General features: G+C 45.3%; 1 protein-coding gene across 7 annotated transcripts in view; it reads right to left on the reverse strand.

Annotated features, from left to right (window-relative positions):
• Positions 1–23601, reverse strand: part of kalrna (kalirin RhoGEF kinase a) — a 1222490-nt gene that overhangs the window by 87772 nt on the left and 1111117 nt on the right. For 6 of the 7 annotated variants that reach the window (XM_038789520.1, XM_038789517.1, XM_038789519.1 and 3 more), the window contains 5 exons: positions 16712–16798; positions 15093–15185; positions 12397–12447; positions 11809–11886; positions 7355–7540 (listed from right to left, as the gene is read on the reverse strand). In XM_038789520.1, coding sequence (XP_038645448.1) covers positions 7355–7540; positions 11809–11886; positions 12397–12447; positions 15093–15185; positions 16712–16798 — 495 coding nt within the window. The remainder of the gene's footprint in view (positions 1–7354; positions 7541–11808; positions 11887–12396; positions 12448–15092; positions 15186–16711; positions 16799–23601) is intronic. The other variant, XM_038789521.1, reaches the window with a different exon arrangement.

The raw sequence follows: 23601 nt of genomic DNA on the forward strand, positions 1-23601 counted from the left end.
TTTTCCAAGGTCTACTTCCCTCTGTTCCCGCCCATTCATATACCTGCTATCGTGCCCGCCTCTACCACCTCCACTGGCAAAGCGTTCCAGGCACCCACCACTCTCTGCATAAAAAACTTTCCATGCACATCCCCCTTAAACATTCCCCCTCTCACCTTGAAATCGTGACCCCTTGTAATTGACACCCCCACTCTTGGAAAAAGCTTGTTGCTATCCACCCTGTTCATACCATAATTTTGCAGACCTCAATCAGGTCCCCCCTCAACCTCCGTCTTGCCAATGCAAACAATCCTAATCTACTCAACCTTTCTTCATAGCTAGCACCCTCCATACCAGGTAACATCCTGGTGAACCTCCTCTGCACCCTCTCTAAAGCATCCACATCCTTCTGGTAATGTGGTGACCAGAACTGCACGCAGTATTCCAAATGTGACCGAACCAAAGTCCTATACAACTGTAACATGACCTGTCGACTCTTATACTCAACATCCCGTCCGATGAAGGCAAGCATGCTGTATGCCTTCTTGACCACTCTATCGACCTGCGTTGCCACCTTCAGGGTACAATAAACCTGAACTCCCAGACCTCTCTGTACATCAATTTTCCCCAGGACCCTTCCATTGACCGTATAGTCCGCTCTTGAATTAGATCTTCCAAAATGCATCACCACGCATTTGCCTGGATTGAACTCCATCTGCCATTTCTCTGCCCAACTCTCCAATCTTTCTATATTTTGCTGTATTCTCTGACAGTCCTCCTCACCTATCTGCAACTCCACCAATCTTAGTATCATCTGCAAACTTGCTCATCAGACCACCTATACCTTTGTCCCGATCATTTATGTATATCACAAACAACAGTGGTCCAAGCATGGATCCCTGTGGAACACCACTAGTCACCTTTCTCCATTTTGAGATACTCCCTTCCACCACTACTCTCTGTCTCCTGTTGCCCAGCCCAGTTCTTTATCCATCTAGCTAGTACACGCTGAACCCCATACAACTTCAGTTTTTCCATCAACCTGCCATGGGAAAATTTATCAAATGCCTTACTGAAGTCCATTGCCGCGATTCTCCGGTCCCCAGGCCGGGTGGGAGAATCACGGGAGGGCCGCTCTGGCACCCCCCGTAATTCTCCCACCCCCCCCCCAAAACCGGCGAATCTCCGGCCCAGATGGGCCGAGCGGCATGACGATCCCGACCTGTTCACGCCGGCGTCAACCACACCTGGTTGCTGCGGACGTGAACAGCGCGCGACAGGTAAGTGTGGGGCCTGTGGGGGGCGGAGAGAAGATCGAGCACCACGGGCGTACCCGTGAAAGGACTGGCCCACGATCGGTGCCCACCGATCGTCGGGCTAGCATCTCTAACAGACGCACTCTTTGCCCTCGGCTGCCCCGCAAGATCAAGCTGCCACGTCTTGCAGGGCAGCGAAGGGAAAGACGGCAACCGCACATGCGCGGGTTGGAGCCGGCCAACCTGCGCATGCGCGGCTGACGTCACTTAGGTGCCGCCGGCTGCGTCATTCTCGGCACGCCGGCTTGACGCAAGCGTCAAGCCTGGCAGCCGAGTTTCTCCCAATGCCCCTCCTAGCCCCCCGGGGGGGGGGAGGGGGGTGAATAGGGGCGAGGAGCGGCCTCCGACGCCGGAGTGAAACACTCCGGGTTTCACTACGGCGTCGGCCATTGTGGAGAATCGCGCCCCACGTATATTGGATTGGATTGGATTTGTTTATTGTCACGTGTACCGAGGTACAGTGAAAAGTATTTTTCTGCAAGCAGCTCAACAGATCATTCAGTACATGGAAGAAAAGGGAATTAAACAAAATTCAAGAAAATACAAGAAAATACATGAGAATACATAATAGGGCAACACAAGACATACAATGTAACTACACAAGCATTGGCATCGGTTGAAGCATACAGGGTGTAGTGTTAATGAGGTCAGTCAATAAGAGTGTCATTTAGGAGTCTGGTGACAGTGGGGAAGAAGCTGTTTTTGAGTCGGTTCGTGCGTGTTCTCAGATTTCTGTATCTCCTGCCTGATGGAAGAAGTTGGAAAAGTGAGTAAGCCGGGTGGGAGGGATCCTTGATTATGCTGCCCGCTTTCCCCCGGCAGCGGGAGGTGTAGATGGAATCAATGGATGGGAGGCAGGTTCGTGTGATGGACTGGGCGGTATTCACAACTCTCTGAAATTCCTTGCGGTCCTGGGCCGAGCAGTTGCCATATCAGGCTGTGATGCAGCCAGATAGGATGCTTTCTATCGTGCATCTGTAAAAGTTGGTAAGGGTTAATGTGGACATGCCGAATTTCCTTAGTTTCCTGAGGAAGTAAAGGCGCTGTTGTGCTTTCTTGGTGATAGCGTCGACGTAAGTGGACCAGGACAGACTTTTGGTGATGTGCACCCCTAGGAATTTGAAACTGCTAACCATCTCCACCTCGGCCCCGTTGATGCTAAGAAGGGCGTGTACAGTACTTTGCTTCCTGAAGTCAATGACCAGCTCTTTAGTTTTTCTGGCATTGAGGGAGAGATTGTTGTCGCTGCATCACTCCACTTGGTTCTCTATCTCACTCCTATATTCGGACTCGTCGTTATTCGAGATCCGGCCCACTATGGTCGTATCGTCAGCAAATTTGTAGATGGAGTTGGAACCAAGTTTTGCCACGTAGTCGTGTGTGTACAGGGAGTAGAGTAGGGGGCTAAGTACGCAGCCTTGCGAGGCACCGGTATTGAGGACTATTGTGGAGGAGGTGTTGTTGTTCATTCTTACTGATTGTGGTCTGTTGGTCAGAAAGTCAAGGATCTAGTTGCAGAGTGGAGGGTCAGAAAGTCAAGGATCTAGTTGCAGAGTGGAGAGCCAAGTCCTAGGTTTTGGAGCTTTGATATGAGCTTGGCTGGGATTATGGTGTTGACATCTACAGCCCTTCCCTCATCAATTAACTTTGTCACTTCCTCAAAGAATTCTATTAGGTTTGTAAGTCATGACCTTCCCTGCACAAAACCATGCTGCCTATCACTGATAAGTCTATTTTCTTCAAAATGTGAATAGATCCTATCCCTCAGTATCTTCTCCAACAGTTTGTCTACCACTGACGTCAAGCTCACAGGTCTATAATTCCCTGGATTATCCCTGCTACCCTTCTTAAACAAAGGGACAACATTCTCCAGTCCTCCGGGACCTCACCCGTGCTCAAGGATGCTGCAAAGATATCTGTTAAGGCCCCAGCTATTTCGTCTCTCGCTTCCCTCAGTAACCTGGGATAGATCCCATCTAGACCTGGGGACTTGTCCACCTTAATACCTTTTAGAATACCCAAAACCTCCCCCCTCATTATGCCGACTTGGCCTGGAATATTTAAACATTCATCCCTCGCCTCAACATCCGTCATGTCTCTCTCCTTGGTGAATACCGATGCAAAGTACTCATTAAGAATCTCACCCATTTCCTCTGACTCCACGCATAAATTCCCTCTTTTGTCTTTGAGTGGGCCAATCCTTTCTCTAGTTAGCCTCTTGCTCCGTATATACGAATAAAAGGCTTTGGGATTTTCCTTAACCCTGTTAGCCAAAGATAATTCATGGCCCCTTTTAGCCCTCTTTATTGCGCATTTGAGATTTGTCCTACTTTCCCGATATTCCTCCAAAGCTTCATCAGTTTTAAGTCGCCCAGATCTTATGTATGCTTCCTTTTTCATCTTAGCTAGTCTCACAATTCCTCCCGTCATCCATGGTTCCTTAATCTTGCCATTTCTATCCCTCATTTCATAGGGACATGTCTGTCCTGCACTCTAATCAACCTTTCCTTAAAAGACTCCCACATTTCAAATGTGGATTTACCCTTAAACAGCTGCTCCCAATCCACATTCCCTAGCTCCTGCCGAATTTTGTTATACTTGGCCTTTCCCCAATTTAGCACTCTTCCTTTAGGCCCACTCTCGTCTTTGTCATTGAGTATTCTAAAACTTACGAAATTGTGATCGCTATTCCCAAAGTAATCACCGACTGAAATTTCAACCACCTGGCCGGGATCATTCCCCAATACCAGGTCCAGTATGGCCCCTTCCCGAGTTGGACTATTTACATACTGCTCTAAAAAACTCTCCTGGATGCTCCTTACAAATTCTGCTCCATCTACGCCTCCAACATTACATGAGTCCCATTCAATCTTGGGGAAGTTAAAATCTCCCATCATGACCACCCTATTGCGCCTACATTTTTCTGTAATCTGTCTACACATTTGTACCTCTACTTCACGCTCGCTTTTGGGAGGCCTGTAGTAAATGTTACTGCATCCTTTCTATTTTTTTAGCTCTACCCATATTGCATCAGTGCTCGAATCCTCCATCGTGCCCTCCTTAATCACAGCTGTGATATCGTCTCTGACCAGTAATGCAACTCCTCTACCCCTTTTACCTCCCTCTCTATCCCTCCTGAAGCATCTATACCCTGGGATATTTAGTTGCCAGTCTTGCCCTTCCCTCAACCAAGTCTCAGTAATACCAACAACATCATATTCCCAGGTACTAATCCAAGCCCTAGGTTCATCTGCTTTACCTGCTAAACTTCTCGCATTAAAACAAATCCACCTCAGACCACCTGTCCCTTTACGTTCATCATCTCTTCCCGGTCTACTCTTCCCCTTAGTCACATTGAGTTTATTATCTAGTACCTTACTGGCTTTAGTTGCTGCCTCTTTACTGACCTCTAACTTCCTAATCTGGTTCCCATCCCCCTGCCACATTAGTTTAAGACGAGTGATCCAATAGATACTTTGAAGGTACAGCAACCACGCCCACCCAAGGCGGCCACCAAACCAAATAACAAGACCAAACAAAGAATTTGGAGTAACCGTCAGCAAACTACCTCCACACTTCCCCCCCCCCCCCCACCCCCCACCACCAGCTTTATCCTCGCCCTCACACACTGCCACACCCAAATACGCATACAGATAACAGCAAGGTGAATATAAACAACTAAAACCTACTTCTAATAAATCTAAACAAAACAAGAACACCAAGCTCATTATCTAAAACAGAACTGCTATAATGAGCCATAGCCAAATCCTCAACACTGCCCGTTAGCTAACTGTTTGGTTAGCAGGGCGGCTCCCATCTCGAGTGAAAAAATTATTACAAAAAAAACAAATATAAAAACCCCTTAAAACACTGTGCCCCAATAGGGAGCTATATATTTTCATAACAATCAGTGCAGAACCCCCATTAAACTGTTATAACCTGTCCAGATCCTATTGGCTGGGGACAATTGATTACCCCATGCTCCTTGGGTAATATGAGCTCCACCAATGGGGGGGGGGGTGATCATTAGTTGTGCAGCTGTATAAATAGAGTTGGCCAGTGTGGTACTGGCTAGAGAGGGAACCAGTAGTGAACTGCTGTGTATATATTGTTGTAAATAAAGTTACTTTCTATTTGACTCTACTCATTCAGGTTGGATTCTAAACCCCAAACCCCTAAACCCCAAACGTAAGCCCAAACTGTAAAACATTCAACAAGAACTGGAAAATTATAGCATGAACATGGAACTCCAACAATTCAACATGCCCATCTCCAATACCCCCGAACCTCAATCACACCGCGCCTGATTCATGTTTCTTTACAAAGGAGTTGCCTCTCACGGTGCATCAAAATAATCGTCCTTTCCCTGAAAAGTCATTCTTAGCTGCGCTGGATCCACCAGCCTAAACTGGACTCCACTTTTGTACAGGGCGGCCTTGCCTTTGTCAAACACATCCTTCTTTTTTGCCAGCTCCATTCCCATGTCCTGGTAGAACCAGATGGTGTGGCCTTCCCATTTGTAGTGGTGATGCGCCTTTATCCATCTCAGGACCTGCTCCTTTTCTATTAGGTTATGAAACTTTACAATTACCGCACATGGTAGTTCCCCAGGGCAAGGCTTCTGCCAGAGTGTACAGTGGGCTTGGTCCAACTCAGGGGAGGATGTGAATACACCCTCCCCCACCAGCTTCCCTCCCCTCTGGCAGCCCCACAAGTTTTGCCTCCTGGAATGATTTTCACCAGAGATATCTCTGCTTCCAGTGAGGCAATCTGGTCATTATGCTTTGAAATGGCCACCTCCTTGTCTTTTGTTGTGGACCTTCACTGTTTCATTGGTCCTCTCCAACGCTATTCGGATAGGAGCAAAGGCATCGTCCATCGATTTTTGTGAGGGTGCCCCGACGCAACCCGCCAGTGTTTATCAAATACTGTCGTCAAGTGTTCATAAGCATCTCGGCCGCTAGTGAAGTGGCTGGAGCCACAGAGGCTGCCTCCGCCATCTTTTCCGTCGATGAGCCCCAAGAGGTCTCCAACTCTGTCGACGAACTTCTACTTTCTACCCTTTTTCCCCTGACTTTTCTGGGCATTTCACCTACATTGAATCCTTAATCCATTAAATATGTGGGTTTACAAAAGAAAATACCCCTTGGAACTAAAAGAAAAGGGCTAAAAGTGCAGTTTTCTAGCAGGAGCCACTTCATGCATACCTTCCCCCTACATAACGCCACTGGAAAGCCTAAAACATGTCACATCTGATACATGTGAAGCCACAGTCATGTTAATTTTCACAGCAGGCCTCGGGGTTGTCCTCCAGCCCCACCTGGTCCACCTCCTCCTCCTCAGACGAGGCTGCTTGTCCCTCTGCCGCCTCCTCCTCCACCAGCTGTCGACCTGCTTTTGGGCCAGATTGTGGAAGGCACAGCAGACCACCACAAAGCAGTAGAACCACAGGGAGGTGTACTTCAGGGCACCGCCAGGGCGGACAGACATCGGAACTGCCATTTCAGCAACCCAATGCACCGCTCAATGACAGTATGGTGGCGACATGGGCTTCACTGTATCAGGTCCCTGCCCCATTCCCAGGCCTCCACACTGGTGTCATCAGCCATGTCCTCAGGGGTATCCCTTGTCCCCATGAACCAACCCATCATCCTGAGGTGATCCTTGAAGACACCGGAGATCTCAGAGTGCCCTGGGATGTAGCTGTTATGCACACTCCCAGAGTAGTGGGCACACACGTGCATGATTCTGAGGCAGTGGTTGCATACAGTCTGAACATTCAGGGAGTGGAACCCCTTCCTGTTAATATAGGGTACGCCCTGATGCCTCGGTGCTCGCAGGGTGACATGCGTGCTATCGATGTCCCCCTGGATCTGGGCACCTTAGTGCTGGCAGAAAAACCTGCATCTCGGTGGGTCTGGTCCAGGTCAAAGTGGAAGGTGCCTGGGTGTACAGAGCATCTGTCACCTCCTGAATGCACCTGTGGGCGGATTTCTGTGGATTGATTGTGGATAATGTCACTGTGATGCAATATTTGATTAATCCTTTAGGATATTTACCTTAATGCTGTTCTTGTACTGATACCTTGGAGTTGAGGAACCCTTGTTCAGTAGTTCACTGAAGATTACAATCTGTTCGAAGAGAAAGACCCTTCGTTCCTTACTTCTGGAAAGAACTCCAGAATCTTGTTCAGTGACATAGAATGTATCCTGCTGTAGTAATTTCCCCTGTGCTGTGATTTTGCCCTGGAAGTAACAAATCATTCAGAGTTGACTCAGTTTTGTCTGCCATTATCTCATGTCCAAACAAAAATATTTCCGCACCCCATTTCCAAAATGATTTTTTCTTTGCTTCCTCTTTGAGATTTAACCCCCTAACGATCATTCCGTTCTGTACTCCCTGATATCGATGACAGCCAATCTGCTTTTATGAGAGCAAAATACTGCTGATGCTGGGAATCTGAAATAAAAACAATAAATGCTGGAAACATTCAGCAGGGCTGGCAGTATCTGTGGAGAAATAAACTGAGGTAATGTATCAGGTTGGTGACATTTCATCAGAATCTGCCTTTATGCTTCTACTACTGCAGAAAGCTGATTAAAAGATGGACACAGAGGAATAGGGGGCTTGCTCATCTCTGATGGATAGCTGGATTGAAACTGGGTACACGCACAGCGAAGGGGAAGGTAGACATAAACATCTTTGATCACGCAATAGCACGCCAGAGTTTATCCTCTAATATATTAGCCCAGAATTTGTTCACCACTTAAACACAAGTCTCCCCATTCTGATTTCAAAATCCCAACTTTACTGAATTCTAAAATAACAACAAATTCAGACTGTGCATCCATGCTCAAGATTACACCACCAGCATTCAGTTATTGGAATTTGTGGAAATGAGACTTCAGAGATCATCCACCAAATGGTGGTTCATACGAATGTTACGTAGTTTTGTTAGTGGTGAACACTATCTAAGAAATGTCAATTTAACCAGAAATTCAAAAAAAAACTGCCCCCTAAATGTAAACAGCTTTTCAACAGAGAATGAATTAAAATGAATGTAAGATCACCAACAGTTTGGAAATAAGCTCATTTCATAAGTGTAGTTTTAGGGATATTTAAAATTGAAGAGGAGGCATTGCACCTCATGAAAATTGCATCAATTCCACCTTCTGGATACTCTTATGTATGGTAATATTCCCACAGTTGACACGAAAAAATATCAGAGCATAACTTTGTTCCACTGGTGAAGTTTTGAAAGTAAATAAAAACTATTCACTTTAGATTCCTTTGTCAATCATGATACTGTGACAGGCATAAGTCCCTGATGAAAATTTGAAGTGCCTCACACACTCCAGTCATTAGTACCTGAAGATGAATGGCTCAACCAGCAGTCCAGAAGAGATAAAAAAAAAACACATTCTCCAGGCAGACAGCATTATCAGAGACCCCTCCCACCCAGCCATTGCCTTCTTCCAGACCCTTCCATCAGGCAGAAGGTACAGAAGTCTGTGGACCTGCACATCCAGACATAGGAACAGCTTCTTCCCTACAGCTACAAGACTCCTTAACGACTCCCCCTCAAACTGATCTATTCCCTGTAAGAACACTATTCACGACACACTATGCTGCTCTTGCTCATGTATTTGAAAAATGAAAAATGAAAAAATGAAAATCGCTTATTGCCACGACTAGGCTTCAATGAAGTTACTGTGAAAAGCCCCTAGTCGCCACATTCCGGCGCCTGTTTGGGGAGGCTGGTACGGGAATTGAACCGTGCTGCTGGCCTGCCTTGTTCTGCTTTAAAAGCCAGCCAAGTGTGCTAAACCAGCCCCTTGTTCCCCACTGTAACCAATCACTGTTTGTCAATGTACTCTGTTGATTATTCTTTTTGTCTACTATGCTTGTACTGTGTACATTCCCTCGGCCGCAGAAAAATACTTTTCACTGTACTTTGGTACATGTGGTGACAATAAATCAAATCAAATCAAATCCCCCTATTGTCCCCAGATAACCCGTCTGCCTCGCTGCAGGGCAATCTGTACCTCTCTGCCACGCTGAATTTACTGCTATTGTTTTTTGTGACCAAACACCCAAAAGTCCAGTCCTTCAACTGGAAGCAATTTCAGATCAACAGTAATATTGTTAAGAAAACAAAGGTTTTAAGGGATTTATATTAGAAATAAGGTATAGTTTGAAGTGGGTTTAATTTAATATTTCTGTGCCAAAAAGGGTAAAACTTATAGTTAGATTCATGCTCGACAAAGATGTTTGTATGTGTGGGGTTGGTTAAGTTCCAACTGTGTTTCTAGTGTGCTTCGAGAGGGCTGAGGTCTGAAGAATAAATAAACGGCATAAGCATGTGGGCGTTGCTGAGCAACGGGGGCCTTGTATAGTAGAGAAGCTTTTAAGTTTTAGTTTTAGCTGAATTTGAGAGCGGTTGGAGAAAAGGCCTTGGGGAGTGAACATCTCTCAATTCTGCCAGAAGAAAGACTGATCAAGATGGGAGCTACAAAGAGGCAGGCTTCCTAAAGTACAAGTTACAGTCTAGACAACCAGGGAATTAGGACGGAAGGAGTGTTTAAGACAACCGGAGTTAAGAGAACAGAGACCAATGTATTGCACAGAAGAATGCGAGGAAAAGTAAACTAAGTGTTCTGAGTTAAGGAGACAGTTGCAAGCAGAAATTGGGACAGGAGGTTTCAGAGATAGACCTTTGATGTAATTTTAATACAGTCTGGGAATCGAGAGTTAAGGAAATTGTGAGAAGTTTGCACAGCAGGCAAGGAAACCCGAAAGAGAAAAATCCTGGACTGGATTTACTGTTAAATGTGGAGCGGAAGCTTTGTTTAAAAGTATAATTTGGAACTTGGTCTGGATTTCAGAATGCAAACTGCTAAGGGAACGCATAATTATGAGAGGAGATTTTAAAAAACAATTCCAATTAAGTAGCAATATAGCGTGGCCAATCCACATACCTGCACATCTTTGCTTGTGGGGATGAGACTCATGCAGACATGGGGAGAATGTGCAAACTCCACACGGACAGTGACGGAAACCGGGATCAAAACCGGGTCATCAGCACCGTAATGCAGCAGTGCTAACCACTGTGCCACCATGCCACCGCTTCAAAGAAGAATTTTAAGCTTGTTTTTGGGAGCGGAGTTCAGAAACTCTTAACTGCTAATTATTTGGGGGATTCTGAGTAGAGATCCACAAACATTCATTTGGGATTCAAAGTGGAGAGTGTATTTGTTCACAGTCATATTGTGTGCTGAAAAGGGACTATGTGTTAATGAAACCATTTGTAATCCATGTTAATCCTAAAACCTGTGTGTATTTGTTCAGCTAAGGGGAGAGTAAAGAAGTATTGTATAATAATCCAACTGTTCACTTTTGATAAACTTTTCTTTCTTATTTTTAAAACTAATTAGCGGTCCTGTGGCACTGTCCCTCGCAGTTTTATTAAAATAAAGTAAAAGTTGTGGTCTCATAAGCCAGGGTTCCATTGTGGGATCTTCCCATCCAGTTATAACATCAACTGCGATCGTAACCATATTGAAATGAGATCTGACCCCTCCCCATCTGAAGAGTCTGGAAGTAGGGGGTCATAGTTTCAGGATAACGGATAGACCATTTAGAACAGAAATTAGGAGAATATTTTTCACGTAGTGCTGTGAATTTTGAATCCTCTATCCCAGTGGACAGTAAATGCTCAGTTGATGAGTATATTCAAGATTTAGATCAATATATACCTGAACATTAAGAAAATCAAGGCATATAGGGATAGGACAGGAAAGCAGAGGTGATTTAGATGGAAAATTAGCCATGATTTTATTGAATGGTGTAGTATACATGTGGGGTCATTTGGCCTATTCCTCCTCTTTAATTTCTATGCTTGTATGTTGTTAAAATGGCTCAGTCTACTGGTTCCCCCTTCGCGGAAACTTTGGACAAGCAGCGTGGAAGGTCCTCTTGCATCTAACCACTTTCCAAAATTAAAAACGAATCCCAAAATCCATGGAATGGATTTTCACAGAGTCTCCCCAACTCCGTGGACCTTTGATAATAAGGGATCCGGTCACCACTGTGTGAGAGGTGAGGGCTAGAGGACCTAATATCGAGCAACACAACTGGGAAAAAATCTGAGAGAACCGAGGCAAGTCTTTTAACCAGCCTGCCTTGGCACCCAACAGCTCCTGCGGCCACCTCTGATCTGCATCTGGGCGCAGCAGGTCTGACTCCAGCACGCGGCAGCAACCCCCCCCCCCCCCCAACCACACACACACACCACCCAAATGAAAATCACGCCATTCGAGGCACTTTCTCCAGAGGTGGATGCGCCAAGCTGAGGAATTTCCTGACTCCTGCTACCTGCCTCTCAAATTAAAATCCAGCCCCAGGGTGCTGTTACACCTCTTAAAATTCAAATATACAACTTGATGGGTATAAATTTCTGATCTGCTTATGTCATACATTATGATAGAGAGAGAACTGAAAATAAAAACCTCACCTCAAAATCCTCAAGTCTCCCCAAATTCATCATATCATTGCAGCGTTTTGGTACAAGATACATCACATTTGCAGCTTTCTGTTAATAAAACACAACGTAAACATTATGGGCTTCTGGTGACACCAGCTTCTCCAAACAGATGTTTTTTTTGCTGATCATTGACAGCAATAGTTTTTAGAATCGAACTAACAGATTTGCTTTCAATTCTGCTGATTATATTAAATTGCATTTTTCCAAATAGCTTGTGAAATTATAGTATCAGTGACTCTAAACAATGAAATTGGTATATAAGCACTAAGCCAGAATCTAATGTCATAATGCAGGAATGATTAGTTTATACTGTATTTTTAAGTATTGTGTATTAATTGCAATGAGTTTACCAGCTTCCCTGTTATTTCAGTAAAGAAAATATTCCTGCAAAACATGGATGCTTGCATTACTTCATGATTCAATAAGTATTGGTTTCAAGATTTATTGTATGACAGTCTAACAGTTAAAATACAATAAAATTTAATAATATAGTAGAAACACAAGAAAAACAAAACAAAGAAAAAGTATAACATTTGTCAGCTGAAGAATAGGTTTTACCTCAATCTCCGAACATTCCTGTCCAGCTTTTTCACTGAATTTCAGAAAGTCCTGTAACAAGTCCAAAGATGTTCAGGTTAGGTGGATTGGCCATGGTAAATTGCCCCTTACTGTCCAAAGGCTAGGTGGGGTTACGGGGGTGGGGTGGGGGCATAGGCGTAGATGGAGTGCTCTTTCGGAGGGTTGCTGTAGACTAGATGGGCCAAATGGCCGCCTTCTGCACTGTCAGAATCTATGATTTTAGAGACAATTTCTATCACTGCAAATCGTTTTTTAGCAGGTTCCTACTGTTCATTAGCACCTGCACTGCATGAACACAAACTTGGCCAACTTAATATATTGGATAAATATATAAATAATGCTTTTGTCAATGGAAATTCCATCTCCCAATGGAATAAATTTACAGGCTGTCATAGGTTTTCTCACCAGCCACATGTCAATGAGACCTGGCCCTCTGAATGGATTGGGCCTCGCGACTGGGGAGCTGTGCTGGGGTGACCAATTGACCCCCTTGGTTTGCTGGTCTTGAGATATGGTGGCCTGTGACCAATTTAGGACAATCCACTGCTCTGCCATTTGTACTGCATGATTCAAATGCAAATGATTAAGCTCCTACGGGTTGGACGTAAACTTATAGATATCAACTTCAAGAGTGGGGGTGCTAATAGCTCATCAGTTTTAGTGTGTATAATACATGCTAATTCGGTGTTTTTGTCTTGCTCATGGTGGAGTCAGTTTCAGCATTTGTCACCAGTGACCAATTTGTCTTCCTTTCCGGCTAATTTAACAAGATTGAAATGACCTTCACTCTGGAGATCCGTGATATAACATAGTTCCTCAGGGTGCAGGACATTTGAATCTGCTTTCTTAAAAACTGGTTCCTTGCTGAAATTTGCTGGACAGTGACATATATGTCCACAGTGGTAGCTATCAAATTAGCAGATTCAAATTTACAGTGCTTCTGGAAACTGCCTCATCAGTCACAAGGCTCCCCAGAGTGTGAGAATTTTTTGTTTATGCATTTAAGGGCACCAAACATTGATAATCAGGCTGCATGTTGGATCGTTCTGGTAATGGGACTGCACTGACTGACTTAAAGATTACTTTGTTCATGAAAAATATATTGTTAGCAGAATTAATCATTCTTGTGTTCAGTGGCATAAGAGTGTCTGCAGGAATAGATCCAATTAGATCTCATGGAAGTATACTCATTACATGTATTTCAGAATAAATTATAATCCATCATGAGCTCTGACTGATGACTCCTTGGTCTCCATGGTACTACCTCCCGCGCTACTTAATTTATAACAGCACCTATTATGTGCACTGCAGTCCCCCAATACAAATGCAGAGAGGGAAATGTTTACCTACCTAACCTGGTCAGAAAGTTGTGGAAACCTCTAATTCTGGAATAAAAACACTCAGCCTAACTGATTGGTTCCCCAAACAGAGGTCAGCCTGACTGACAGGCCGAGCCTCCAATGGCCCCAGCAGCAGGAATGTTGCTGGGGCGGTTGGGGGTGGAATTGGGTGCCTGTTGCTGGGAAGGTATCTGGCAGGCGGGCCATACCGGCGCTAAGGAGTGGCGTGAACCACTCCGGCGTCGGGACGCCTGGAAGGTGCGGAACCCTCCACACCTTCGGGGGCTAGGCCGGCGCCAGCCAGCACCGAAGGGTTTCCGCCGGCCGGCACAAGTTCGCGTATCCCCGGGAGCGCCAGGAGGATCCAGTGTGATCCCAGCGCATGCTCAGGGGGCTCTTCTCTGCGCCGGCCATGGCAGAGCTTTACAGCGGCCGGCACGGAGGGCAAGAGTGCCCCCATGGCACAGGCCCGCCCGCAGATCGTTGGGCCCCGAGTGTGGGCCAGGTCATCATGGGGGCCTCTCCCGGGGCAGATCCCCCCCCCGGAGGACTCCGCAGGCCGCCTGCAGAGCCAGGTCCTGCCGGTAAGAACCTTGTATAATTTATGCCAGCGGGACATGCTGAAAACGGGCGGTCCATCGCAGAGCAGAGAATCGCTGGGGGGGGGGGGGGGGGGGGGGGGGGGGGAGGGGGGAGGGCGCTGCCAACGGCCCCCGACTGGCGTGACACGATTCCCGCCCCCGCCAAAAAAACGGCGGCGGAGAGTTCGGCAGCCAGCGGTGGGGCGGGATTCATGCCGCACCCCCCCCCCCCAGCCCGGCAGGGAGTCGGAGAATCCCGTCCAATGTCTCTGAATCATTGGTTCAGTCCTCTGGATTACTAGTCTAGTAATGAGGCAAGTTTGTGAATTTTGTTCGGCATCAGTGAGTAAATAAAATGAAACATTTCAGCAAGGTACCCGGATATTCAGAATCATTTAGAACCTTTGGAATTTTCCTTGACTTGCACTAAAAACATTTCTAAATTCTTCTCTGTGGATAGATTAACTTCCTCACACACATCTGGGGCCAAACACTTTCAGAATTTCAGACCAGTCACTGGGGTGATATCCAGGAGAGAAGACATACAAAATCTGGTTCTCCGATTAGCTAGCCACACTCAACATTTATATTAATCACTATATTACCACTATTAAAAACATTAGTTTTTAAATGGCCATTTTACTTCAAAAAATACATTTTAAAGGCAAGTGTTGGAGTTATGAAATTCATTTGTTACTTTATGTGTTCTTGTATGAGAGTTTTTGTATAGGCTTTTGACAATAAAAGTCCTCACCTTGATAAGTAGCTGATACTTTGTTATCCTCTGTATCGGTTTAATAAGAAAGTCACTCAGGCTAAGCCTTGAACCCAATTCCTGTTTTATCTCCTGTAAAATAAAAGTTAAAATATAATACAAAGCATTCTTTGTTTCTGTAATGATATTTACAATATATGTCTAATCAGTAGCTTTGGTGCATCATCCCAATGGATTTTTCATGAATGTAAAATGGTTAGTGATTAAACATGCTGTGCAATATGGTACAGAGACATAAGGGACTGAAAATGTTAATGCTGAGCAAACTGACTACAGTAAGGTAGAAATTGTGTTTTCACGCTTGATCTTGATGTTCTCAGGCTATGGATATGGCCATAAACCATCAGCCGAAGACCCTGCTTTTGAAATCACTGAGTGTCTGTTGTTACTCATGGAATTTTTTCAAGAAATGTTTTCTACTTGTATTAGACAGGTTATCCTCTTCTTAATTTCATCCCCCTTGTAATTAACAATAGGCTGAAGCATATTCAGGAAAGCCTCCTTTTGCCAAGACCCCATCTTCAAGAGGTGGGGGTCTTCGCAAAATAGTTTTCTTAAAATAATTAAGATGGCAAAGTAGAAGTGGAACTGTTACTTTTGTATTGTTTTTCTTGATCAATTATCTTTTTAAAATAGAGCTGAGCTTTTTCCTCCTTCGTTGCTTTGATATTTTACTTCTAAATTGTTACTGGGAGATGAATGACAATCTTAAGTTCAATCACAGAATTGAAATTGAATTGAAAATGTTCCCCGTTAATGTGATATAAGTACAAGGAAAAACGCGTGAAGTGGAGCCATCATTACCTGCTATGGCTTTTCCAAATTGTTGCCGCTGTTACTGCTCTGAGCTTTATTAACAGTGGAAATCTGCGGCGGGATTTTCTGAGCCCAGCGCGTGCCGGAGAATCGGCGCGAATCACGCCACGCCGCCCTAATGCCGGGCCGCGATTCTCCGCTCTGCAGAGAATCGGTGCCATTGGCGCCGGCGTGGTCAGCATGGAGCCGGCCGCTCTATGGGGCCACTCTACGGGCCCTCCCCAGCGATTCTCCACCTATGATGCGACGAGCGGCCATACCAAAAAACCCAAGTCCTGCCAGGGCCGTTCTAACCTGTTCTTACCCAGCGTGGAAGGATCCAGGGGCGGCCTGTGGTGGGGTGGGGGGGGGGGGGGATGGAGAGACGGTCCAACCCTGGGGGTGGCCTCCGATGTGGCCTAGCCTGCGATCAGGGCCTACCGATTGGCGGGCCAGCCTCCCAGGCTGGGGGCCTCCATTTGTTCCATGCTGGCTCCTGTAGCCATACGCCATGTTGCGTCAGGGCCGGCGTGAAGAAGGGAGACACCATGCATGCGCGGACCCGCTGCGCCCATCTCACACCAGGATCAGCAGCTGGAGCGGCGTGGGTCGCTCCAGTGCCGTGCTGGCCCCCTGTAGGTGCCAGAATTGCTGATCCTGAGGCCATGTTGACGCCGTCGGGAAACGCGGCGCCGTTTACGATGGCGTCAACACTTAGCCTCAGGATCAGCGAACCCTGCCCCTGGTTTGTGAGGTCTGCTCCTTTATCTAGAACACTGACAAAAATGTGATCAACAACTCACCTCAAAGAAGGCATCATATTCTGCCACAATGTACTCAGATTTTGGCTTGTTTTGGCAGTATACCACATACATGCCTAAACGTCTCTCCTGAAAATACAGAATTCACATTGATACTAATAAAATTATTGCACAGGAAGAACCTTCTCCATAATCTCCAAATTATTGCACAGGAAGAATCTTCTCCATAATCTTCTAAAACCATTAGTCGTTATTTTACTCAGCAAAATCTGCTATTTCTGAGATATCGTGGCACTCACAATTAAGGACTGGGATTTTGTCAATAGTGTGCTGTCCTTGACAATGCATCTGGAACTTTGCGCCACTTACCTCCTATCTCGTTTCCACATTTCTCACCCAATTACAATTAAAACTCGAAGTGGTGTGCATGGAAACACGTGCAATTCAGTTGGGCAGGAAGCTGTTCGTTGGTGAAGAGCATTGTCTGCTGACAATGCAACAGGTATAGGTGGGCTATAAAAAAGTCCCCTGGTCAAACAGGGAGGCTCTGTATTATGGCATAACTTTCCTGCCCAACTACATTGCCATTAGCTTAAGGCTCGAATGCACAAAGGTGGAATTGGTGTTTTTCCAAGTTGAAATTTCATTTGTAAATATTTCACATCACATTAGTTTCATGTTTTTTAAAAATAAATTTAGAGTACCCAATTATTTTTTTTCCAATTTACAGTCAAGTTAGCGTGGCCAAACCACCTACCCGGCATATCTTTCGGTTGTGGGGTTGAGACCCATGCAGACACGGGGAGAATGTGCAAACTATACACGGATAGTGATCTGGGCCGGGATTGAAACCAGGTCCTCAGCGCAGTCGGCAGCAGTGCTAACCTCTGTGCCACCATGGGCGGCACTGTGGCTTCACAGCGCCAGGGTCCCAGGTCCGATTCCCTGCTGGGTCACTGTCTGTGCGGAGTCTGCACGTTCTCCCCGTGTCTGCGTGGGTTTCCTTCGGATGCTCCGGTTTCCTCCCACAGTCCAAAGATGTGCAGGTTAGATGGATTGGCCATGATAAATTGCCCTTAGTTACAGGGATAGGATGGAAGTGAGGGCTTAATGCAGGTCGGTGCAGATTTGATGGGCCGAATGGCCTCATTCTGCACTGTATGTTCTATGTAATTTGTTTCATGTTATTTACATGTGGCTAATTGTCATCTGTTGAGGCTAGCTTACATCAATGGCATACATTGATGGTTACAGGGCAGCTTCGGATATTTCCTTTAATGTGGAAGAAACAATGTTGTGTTTTTTTATTCGCTCTTTATTGAATGTCGTGTTTGTGCCCATTGTTGTACACACCACTCTGTGCTTTGAGATATAGCTGAATTTTCAGGCTCAGCCGGCTGTCCCTTCTATGCATTATAAAGGCCATTGTCTGAGATTACTCTCAGCGGGGATAACTGAGACATCGTAGGTGAACTCGGGACCTATAAGGACTCTGCCAGCCAACAAATGTGGATACACATTGGGACAGTCCTGACACTGCCCTTTAGACCACTCGTTTCTTATTTTGACTGACTGTCCCCACCATCCTCCTTCCTTCCCCCACCCCTCCTAGCACACCTAGGACACCAGGCCCTTCCCACTTCACTCCTACATGCCCCTAACTGCACCCCCTGTCCTCCCCTGGATTACTTTTACACTCCTTCATGCCGCAATCCCATTCCACAACCCCTTCACCACTTACTCACCTTACTAGTCATGGGCATCCATACAAGCTGCCTTCTCCTGTTCCCTTCCCTTGTGCCGTAGACTTCCAAGGGAAATCACTGATCATAGAATCCCGATAGTGAATCCCGACAGTGCAGAAGGAGGCCATTCAGCCCATCGAACAAATCTGCACCGACCCTCTGAATGAGCACTTTAACCAAGTCCCCACCGTATTCCCTGCAACCCCGTAACCCCACATAACTTGCACATCCCTGGACGCTAAGGTGCAATTTATCATGGTCAATCCACCTAACTTGCACAACTTTGGACTGTGGGAAGAAACCGGAGCACCCGGAGGAAACTATGCAGACATGGGGAGAATGTGCAGACTCCACACAGCCACCCAATGCCAGAACTGCACTTAGATCCCTGATCCTAGCAGCAGTGCTAACCACTGTGCCACCTTGATCTCAGTTACAACCGAACAAAGCTCACTGGTGTACACCACCTTTCAATGATCGTGAACTGGATGCCCTGAGATTCCCGTGTACCGCTGACTTTATCCCAAACGTAGGACTTTATTGAAAGCTGTTTCACGCTAAAGTATATTCATAGCATGCAAATGTATTCAATGATGAACCCGCTACACTGATGTAATGTTGAACTTGTCACTGACTTTATCTCTGCAACACAACCCATTGAAGGGAAATCGAAATTTTGCATCCCGTCTAAATCCTGTTAGTACTACTGCTCTTTATCCACTAAGGTCTTTGTTGTTCCTGATAGGCAAGAATTAATTTTCACTTCACTCAGTGTTGGACTGTAGCTCTACTATTGTAGATTAGGTATGGTCAATAATCAGTAACTTTTGGACTGGGTTATCTATCAGTCTGAAGTGAGCCAACATGCACATTGTATATAAAATCCATACTGAAAAGAACGATTATGAAAATTTCTGACAGTACAAAAATACAGACCGTGTAGCCTCCCACTGCTTCTCAGCCTGTATTACATTATTTTAGGATCCTTGGCAGCGATGGCTACAGCCTATTCTAATTTGACCTGAAGAGATGTAGAGAATGCGGATCCAATTGTTCTACTCCTCCCAAGATGCAAAATATAAAATTATCCTTCCAATCGTTCCCTATGCATGTTTCAATGATTTTTTCCTCAATATTTAATCATTGTCCTCGAGACCTCCTCCTCCCTCAATCGCTTTCCCACCAAACTTCTGACCACCTAATTTCTCTTCCTGACCTTCCTGACCTAGCTGATATTAATAGTTCCCTCTCTTCACGTGTCGCCCATTTCCCCTTCAAATCTGCAGTCATCAAACCCCTCAACTCCTCAAAAAGCCTCCCATGAGTCCTCTGCCCTTGCAAACTACTGCCCAATCCCGACACTTCCTTTCCTTTCTAAAGTCCTTGATCGCGTCACTTGCAGAATCCATGAGCACCTTCTCACGACTCAATGTTTAAAACACTCAAATGAGGTTTCCACATCTGTCATTGTACTAAAATGGCCCTAATCAAAGTCAAAAATACCACCCTGTGAGAGTGGTATTCACCCACATCCCACTCTGTAGACTTCAACAGGCTTGACTGTATGTTTCACCTCCAAAGCTTCATCTCTGTCACCCAGCTATATGGGACTGCCCTCTCTAATTTCATTCCTATGTATCTAATCATAGCAAGAGAATCAGCAGTATTGCTTTCTCTTCTTGTTCCCGCACATTTGCCTCTGTTGTGCCCTAAGACACATGGTCACCTCCTATTTCACATCAAAATACTGCCATAAACTTTAGCTCATCCAAACCTCTGCTCCCCTCATTCTAATTTGTAAAGGTATAGATGAGGGTTTCAGCAATAGATGAGCTTAGACAGATGAGTTGGGGGAAGGGAGAAGAATAGAATTTAGAATATAAAAAAAAGTCTGATCCATTTCAAAATAAACCCCTGAAATATTAATGCTCTTCCAGTATATGGGATAGGGGTAGGGGGGCACCAATGAAGGAAGAACATTAATTTGTATAACACCTTTCACAAACTTAGAAATGGTACCTTGCTCAAGCACATGGAAGTCAAATGTCTGGCCAAAACTAATAACACAACTCAAAAAAAAAGAATGACTTTCAGATGCCTCAAAGATGTCTCCAGATGTCTCAAAGCACTTTTCAGCCAATTAAGTACTTTTGAAGTGCAATCACTGTTGCAATGTAAGAATATTGGCAGCCAGAATGTGCTCCCACAAACAGTAATGTGATAATAACTATATGTTTTCTTTTGCCATGTTAGTTATAGGATAAATATTAACCAGCAAACCAGGGATAACTCCCTTCTCTTCTTCAAAATAGTGCATGGGATCTTTTATGTCCTCCTGACAAGGCAGATGGAGCCAATGATTTAACATTTTATCCATAAAAAGGCACTTCTGACAGTGCAGCACTCCCTCAGTACTGACCCTCTTGACAGGGCAGCACTCCCTCAGTACTGACCCTCTGATAGTGCAGCACTCTCTCAGTACTGACCCTCTGACAGTGCAGCACTCCCTCAGTACTGGCCCTCTGACAGTGCAGCACTCCCTCAGTACTGGCCCTCTGACAGTGCAGCACTCCCTCAGTACTGGCCCTCTGACAGTGCAGCACTCCCTCAGTACTGGCCCTCTGACAGTGCTGCACTCCCTCAGTACTGGCCCTCTGACAGCGCAGCGTTCTTTCAGTACTGGCCCTCGGTCAGCGTAGCATTGCCTCAGTATTGGCCCTCGGACAGCGCAGCACTCCCTCAGAACTGGCCCTCGGATAGCGCAGCACCCCCTCAATACTGGCCCTCTGACAGCGCAGCGTTCCCTCAGTACTGACCCTCTGACAGTGCCGCACTCCCTCAGATGTTTTATACTCAAGTCTTGGTGTTGGACCAACTGAGCTACAGCTGACACTGTAGTCATAAAGTTGAGTGACTCCTCGATGATGCTGGTACAGCTCCTCGCTCGTACTTAGATTAAAATACTATGAGTTTGTGACAAAAAGTTATTTTTATGGACTGATAATCTGATGTAATTTCCTTCAATTTGCTCAAAATTAGAAAAGGCCTGGAATCAATTTAAGCCCAATCTGCTGCTATCTAACATTTATTTTTCCTTCAATCATTAGTGAAAATGCTACGGACACTTTTCTGTCATCAACCATTTCAACATATATATATTATTAACTTTGTTCACACTAATGTAAAAAGACTAACCAAGAGGTCACAGATCTTAGTATTAAGATAAAATGATAGTTCACTGAATACTGAAGCAGTTAGTGTTGGCCAAACAAAGGATTCTTCTACCTTGCAACAAAAATGTATTGGATTTTGGGTGAAACAATTATTCAGTCCTGGAACTGAGCCATTGTTGGGGAGCCTTCATGAATCTGTTACCTCATAGCATCTTGTTAGCTAGGGGCTACACAGACAGACAGTTAATACATTCAAAGCCATATCTATGTATTAGAGTATACTTAGAGTGGAGTTTGTGTCAGAAAATTGGCATTTTATTGGTCAATCAGTTGAACTGGGATTTACTTTATTGTATTTTACAGTATCTAAGAAAAAATAGGTATTTAGACAGGCCTCTGAATAACAAGGAGAAGAAACTTTGAGTAAGCAAATGCCCTGTCTATCATTGAAGGCAGTATAAAAGATTCCATGAAACTAACCATGAAACGTACTGGAGTTCTCCCAGTGTCTGAATCAACATTTATCCCTCAAACAACAGCACAATTCATTTACTTATGGTCACTTATTTCATTGCTGAACGGGGAACCTTGCTGTACACAATTCAGCCACTACATTTGCCTTTGAAATAACACTTCAAAAGTAATGCATGAGCTGTGAACTGCTTCAGGACACCCTGAGCACAAGAAAAGTGCCATAGAAATGCAGGTTCTTCCTTTCTAACAGCATAATTGTCGAAACATCAAACAAATATAGTATAACAGTGTATCTCTGGAGTTCAGAAGAATGAAAGGTAATTTCACTTAGAACTGAGATTAGGAGAAATCTCTTCACGCAGAGGGTTGAGTGCCTTTGGAATTCTCTACACCAAAGAGTTGTGGATGCTCCAACATGAATAGATTCAAGGCCGAGATCGATAGACTTTTGATCTCTCAGAGAATTAAGGAATATGGTGTCAAGGAATCGGAACTTATCTGATTTTGAGTGGCAGTCGGGAAGTCCTGACAAGCCCTGAGGGTTTTCACGTGTGCGGATTAAGAGTGGACTGCACATGCACAGTTCACAATTGTGAGATTTTCAGGCCCGGGGCAAGGGCACCTGTGTGGGAAAATAATGGTGTGAAAAACTGATCATGGGACCCAGGCACACTCAACGCCCTGTCCCAGGACAGGGGACTGGGAGAGATCCCAGTGAGAGAGAGGACCTCGGAAGAAGCCACCGGGAGGAGATCACCAGAAGGAGGCCACCCTCTGGAGGAAGAAACAACTGGAAAGAGGAGCCCAGAAAGAGGCTCTTATCAGTACAAATGCTTCTGGTTAGCCGGTTCCAAGTAGTAAGGGCTCAGGAAATGCCCTTGGAGAGTTGGAAAGGCAGCAGAAGGTTGGTGACTCCATGCTTTAGGGGCAAAGGTTACCCTTTGGAGCAAAAGTGTTCTGTTCGGCCTCACTGAAGAGCTGTGCTTGTGAGTTAGTTCATGGAGTGCCGTCTCAGGAATCCAGGGGAAAATAGTCTTGGGAGACGAGATTGAAACCTTGGCAGGTGAGCAGTTGTTGAGGCAATCCGAATCACAGAATTGTTACTGCACAGAAGGAGGCCATCTGGCCCATCGTATCTGCACTAGCTCTCCTAGTGAGTATCATGACTCAGTGTGATTCTCCTGTCTTTTTTATGTACATTTGCACATTGCTCAAATAATTATCTACTGACCTCCTGAATGCCTCCATCGAACCTGCCCCCACCACACTTACAGACCTGAACCACTCGCTGTGTGAAAACATTCTTTCTCATCACATTTGCTTCCTTTGCAAATCACTTTAAATTTGTGCCCTCTCGTTCTCGATCTTTTAATGGATGGAAACAGTTTCTCCCTGTCTACTCCGTCCAGCCTCATGATTTTGAGCATCACTTAGTCTTCTTCTTTCAATGGAGAACAGTCCCAACTTTCAAAACAGGAATCGATCAGGAAAAGCAATACTGACCCCTGGGGAGCACTATTACAAACCTTCCTCCAGTCCA

The sequence above is a fragment of the Scyliorhinus canicula genome, chromosome 2 (assembly GCF_902713615.1).
Source record: "Scyliorhinus canicula chromosome 2, sScyCan1.1, whole genome shotgun sequence".
Classification (NCBI taxonomy): domain Eukaryota; kingdom Metazoa; phylum Chordata; class Chondrichthyes; order Carcharhiniformes; family Scyliorhinidae; genus Scyliorhinus; species Scyliorhinus canicula.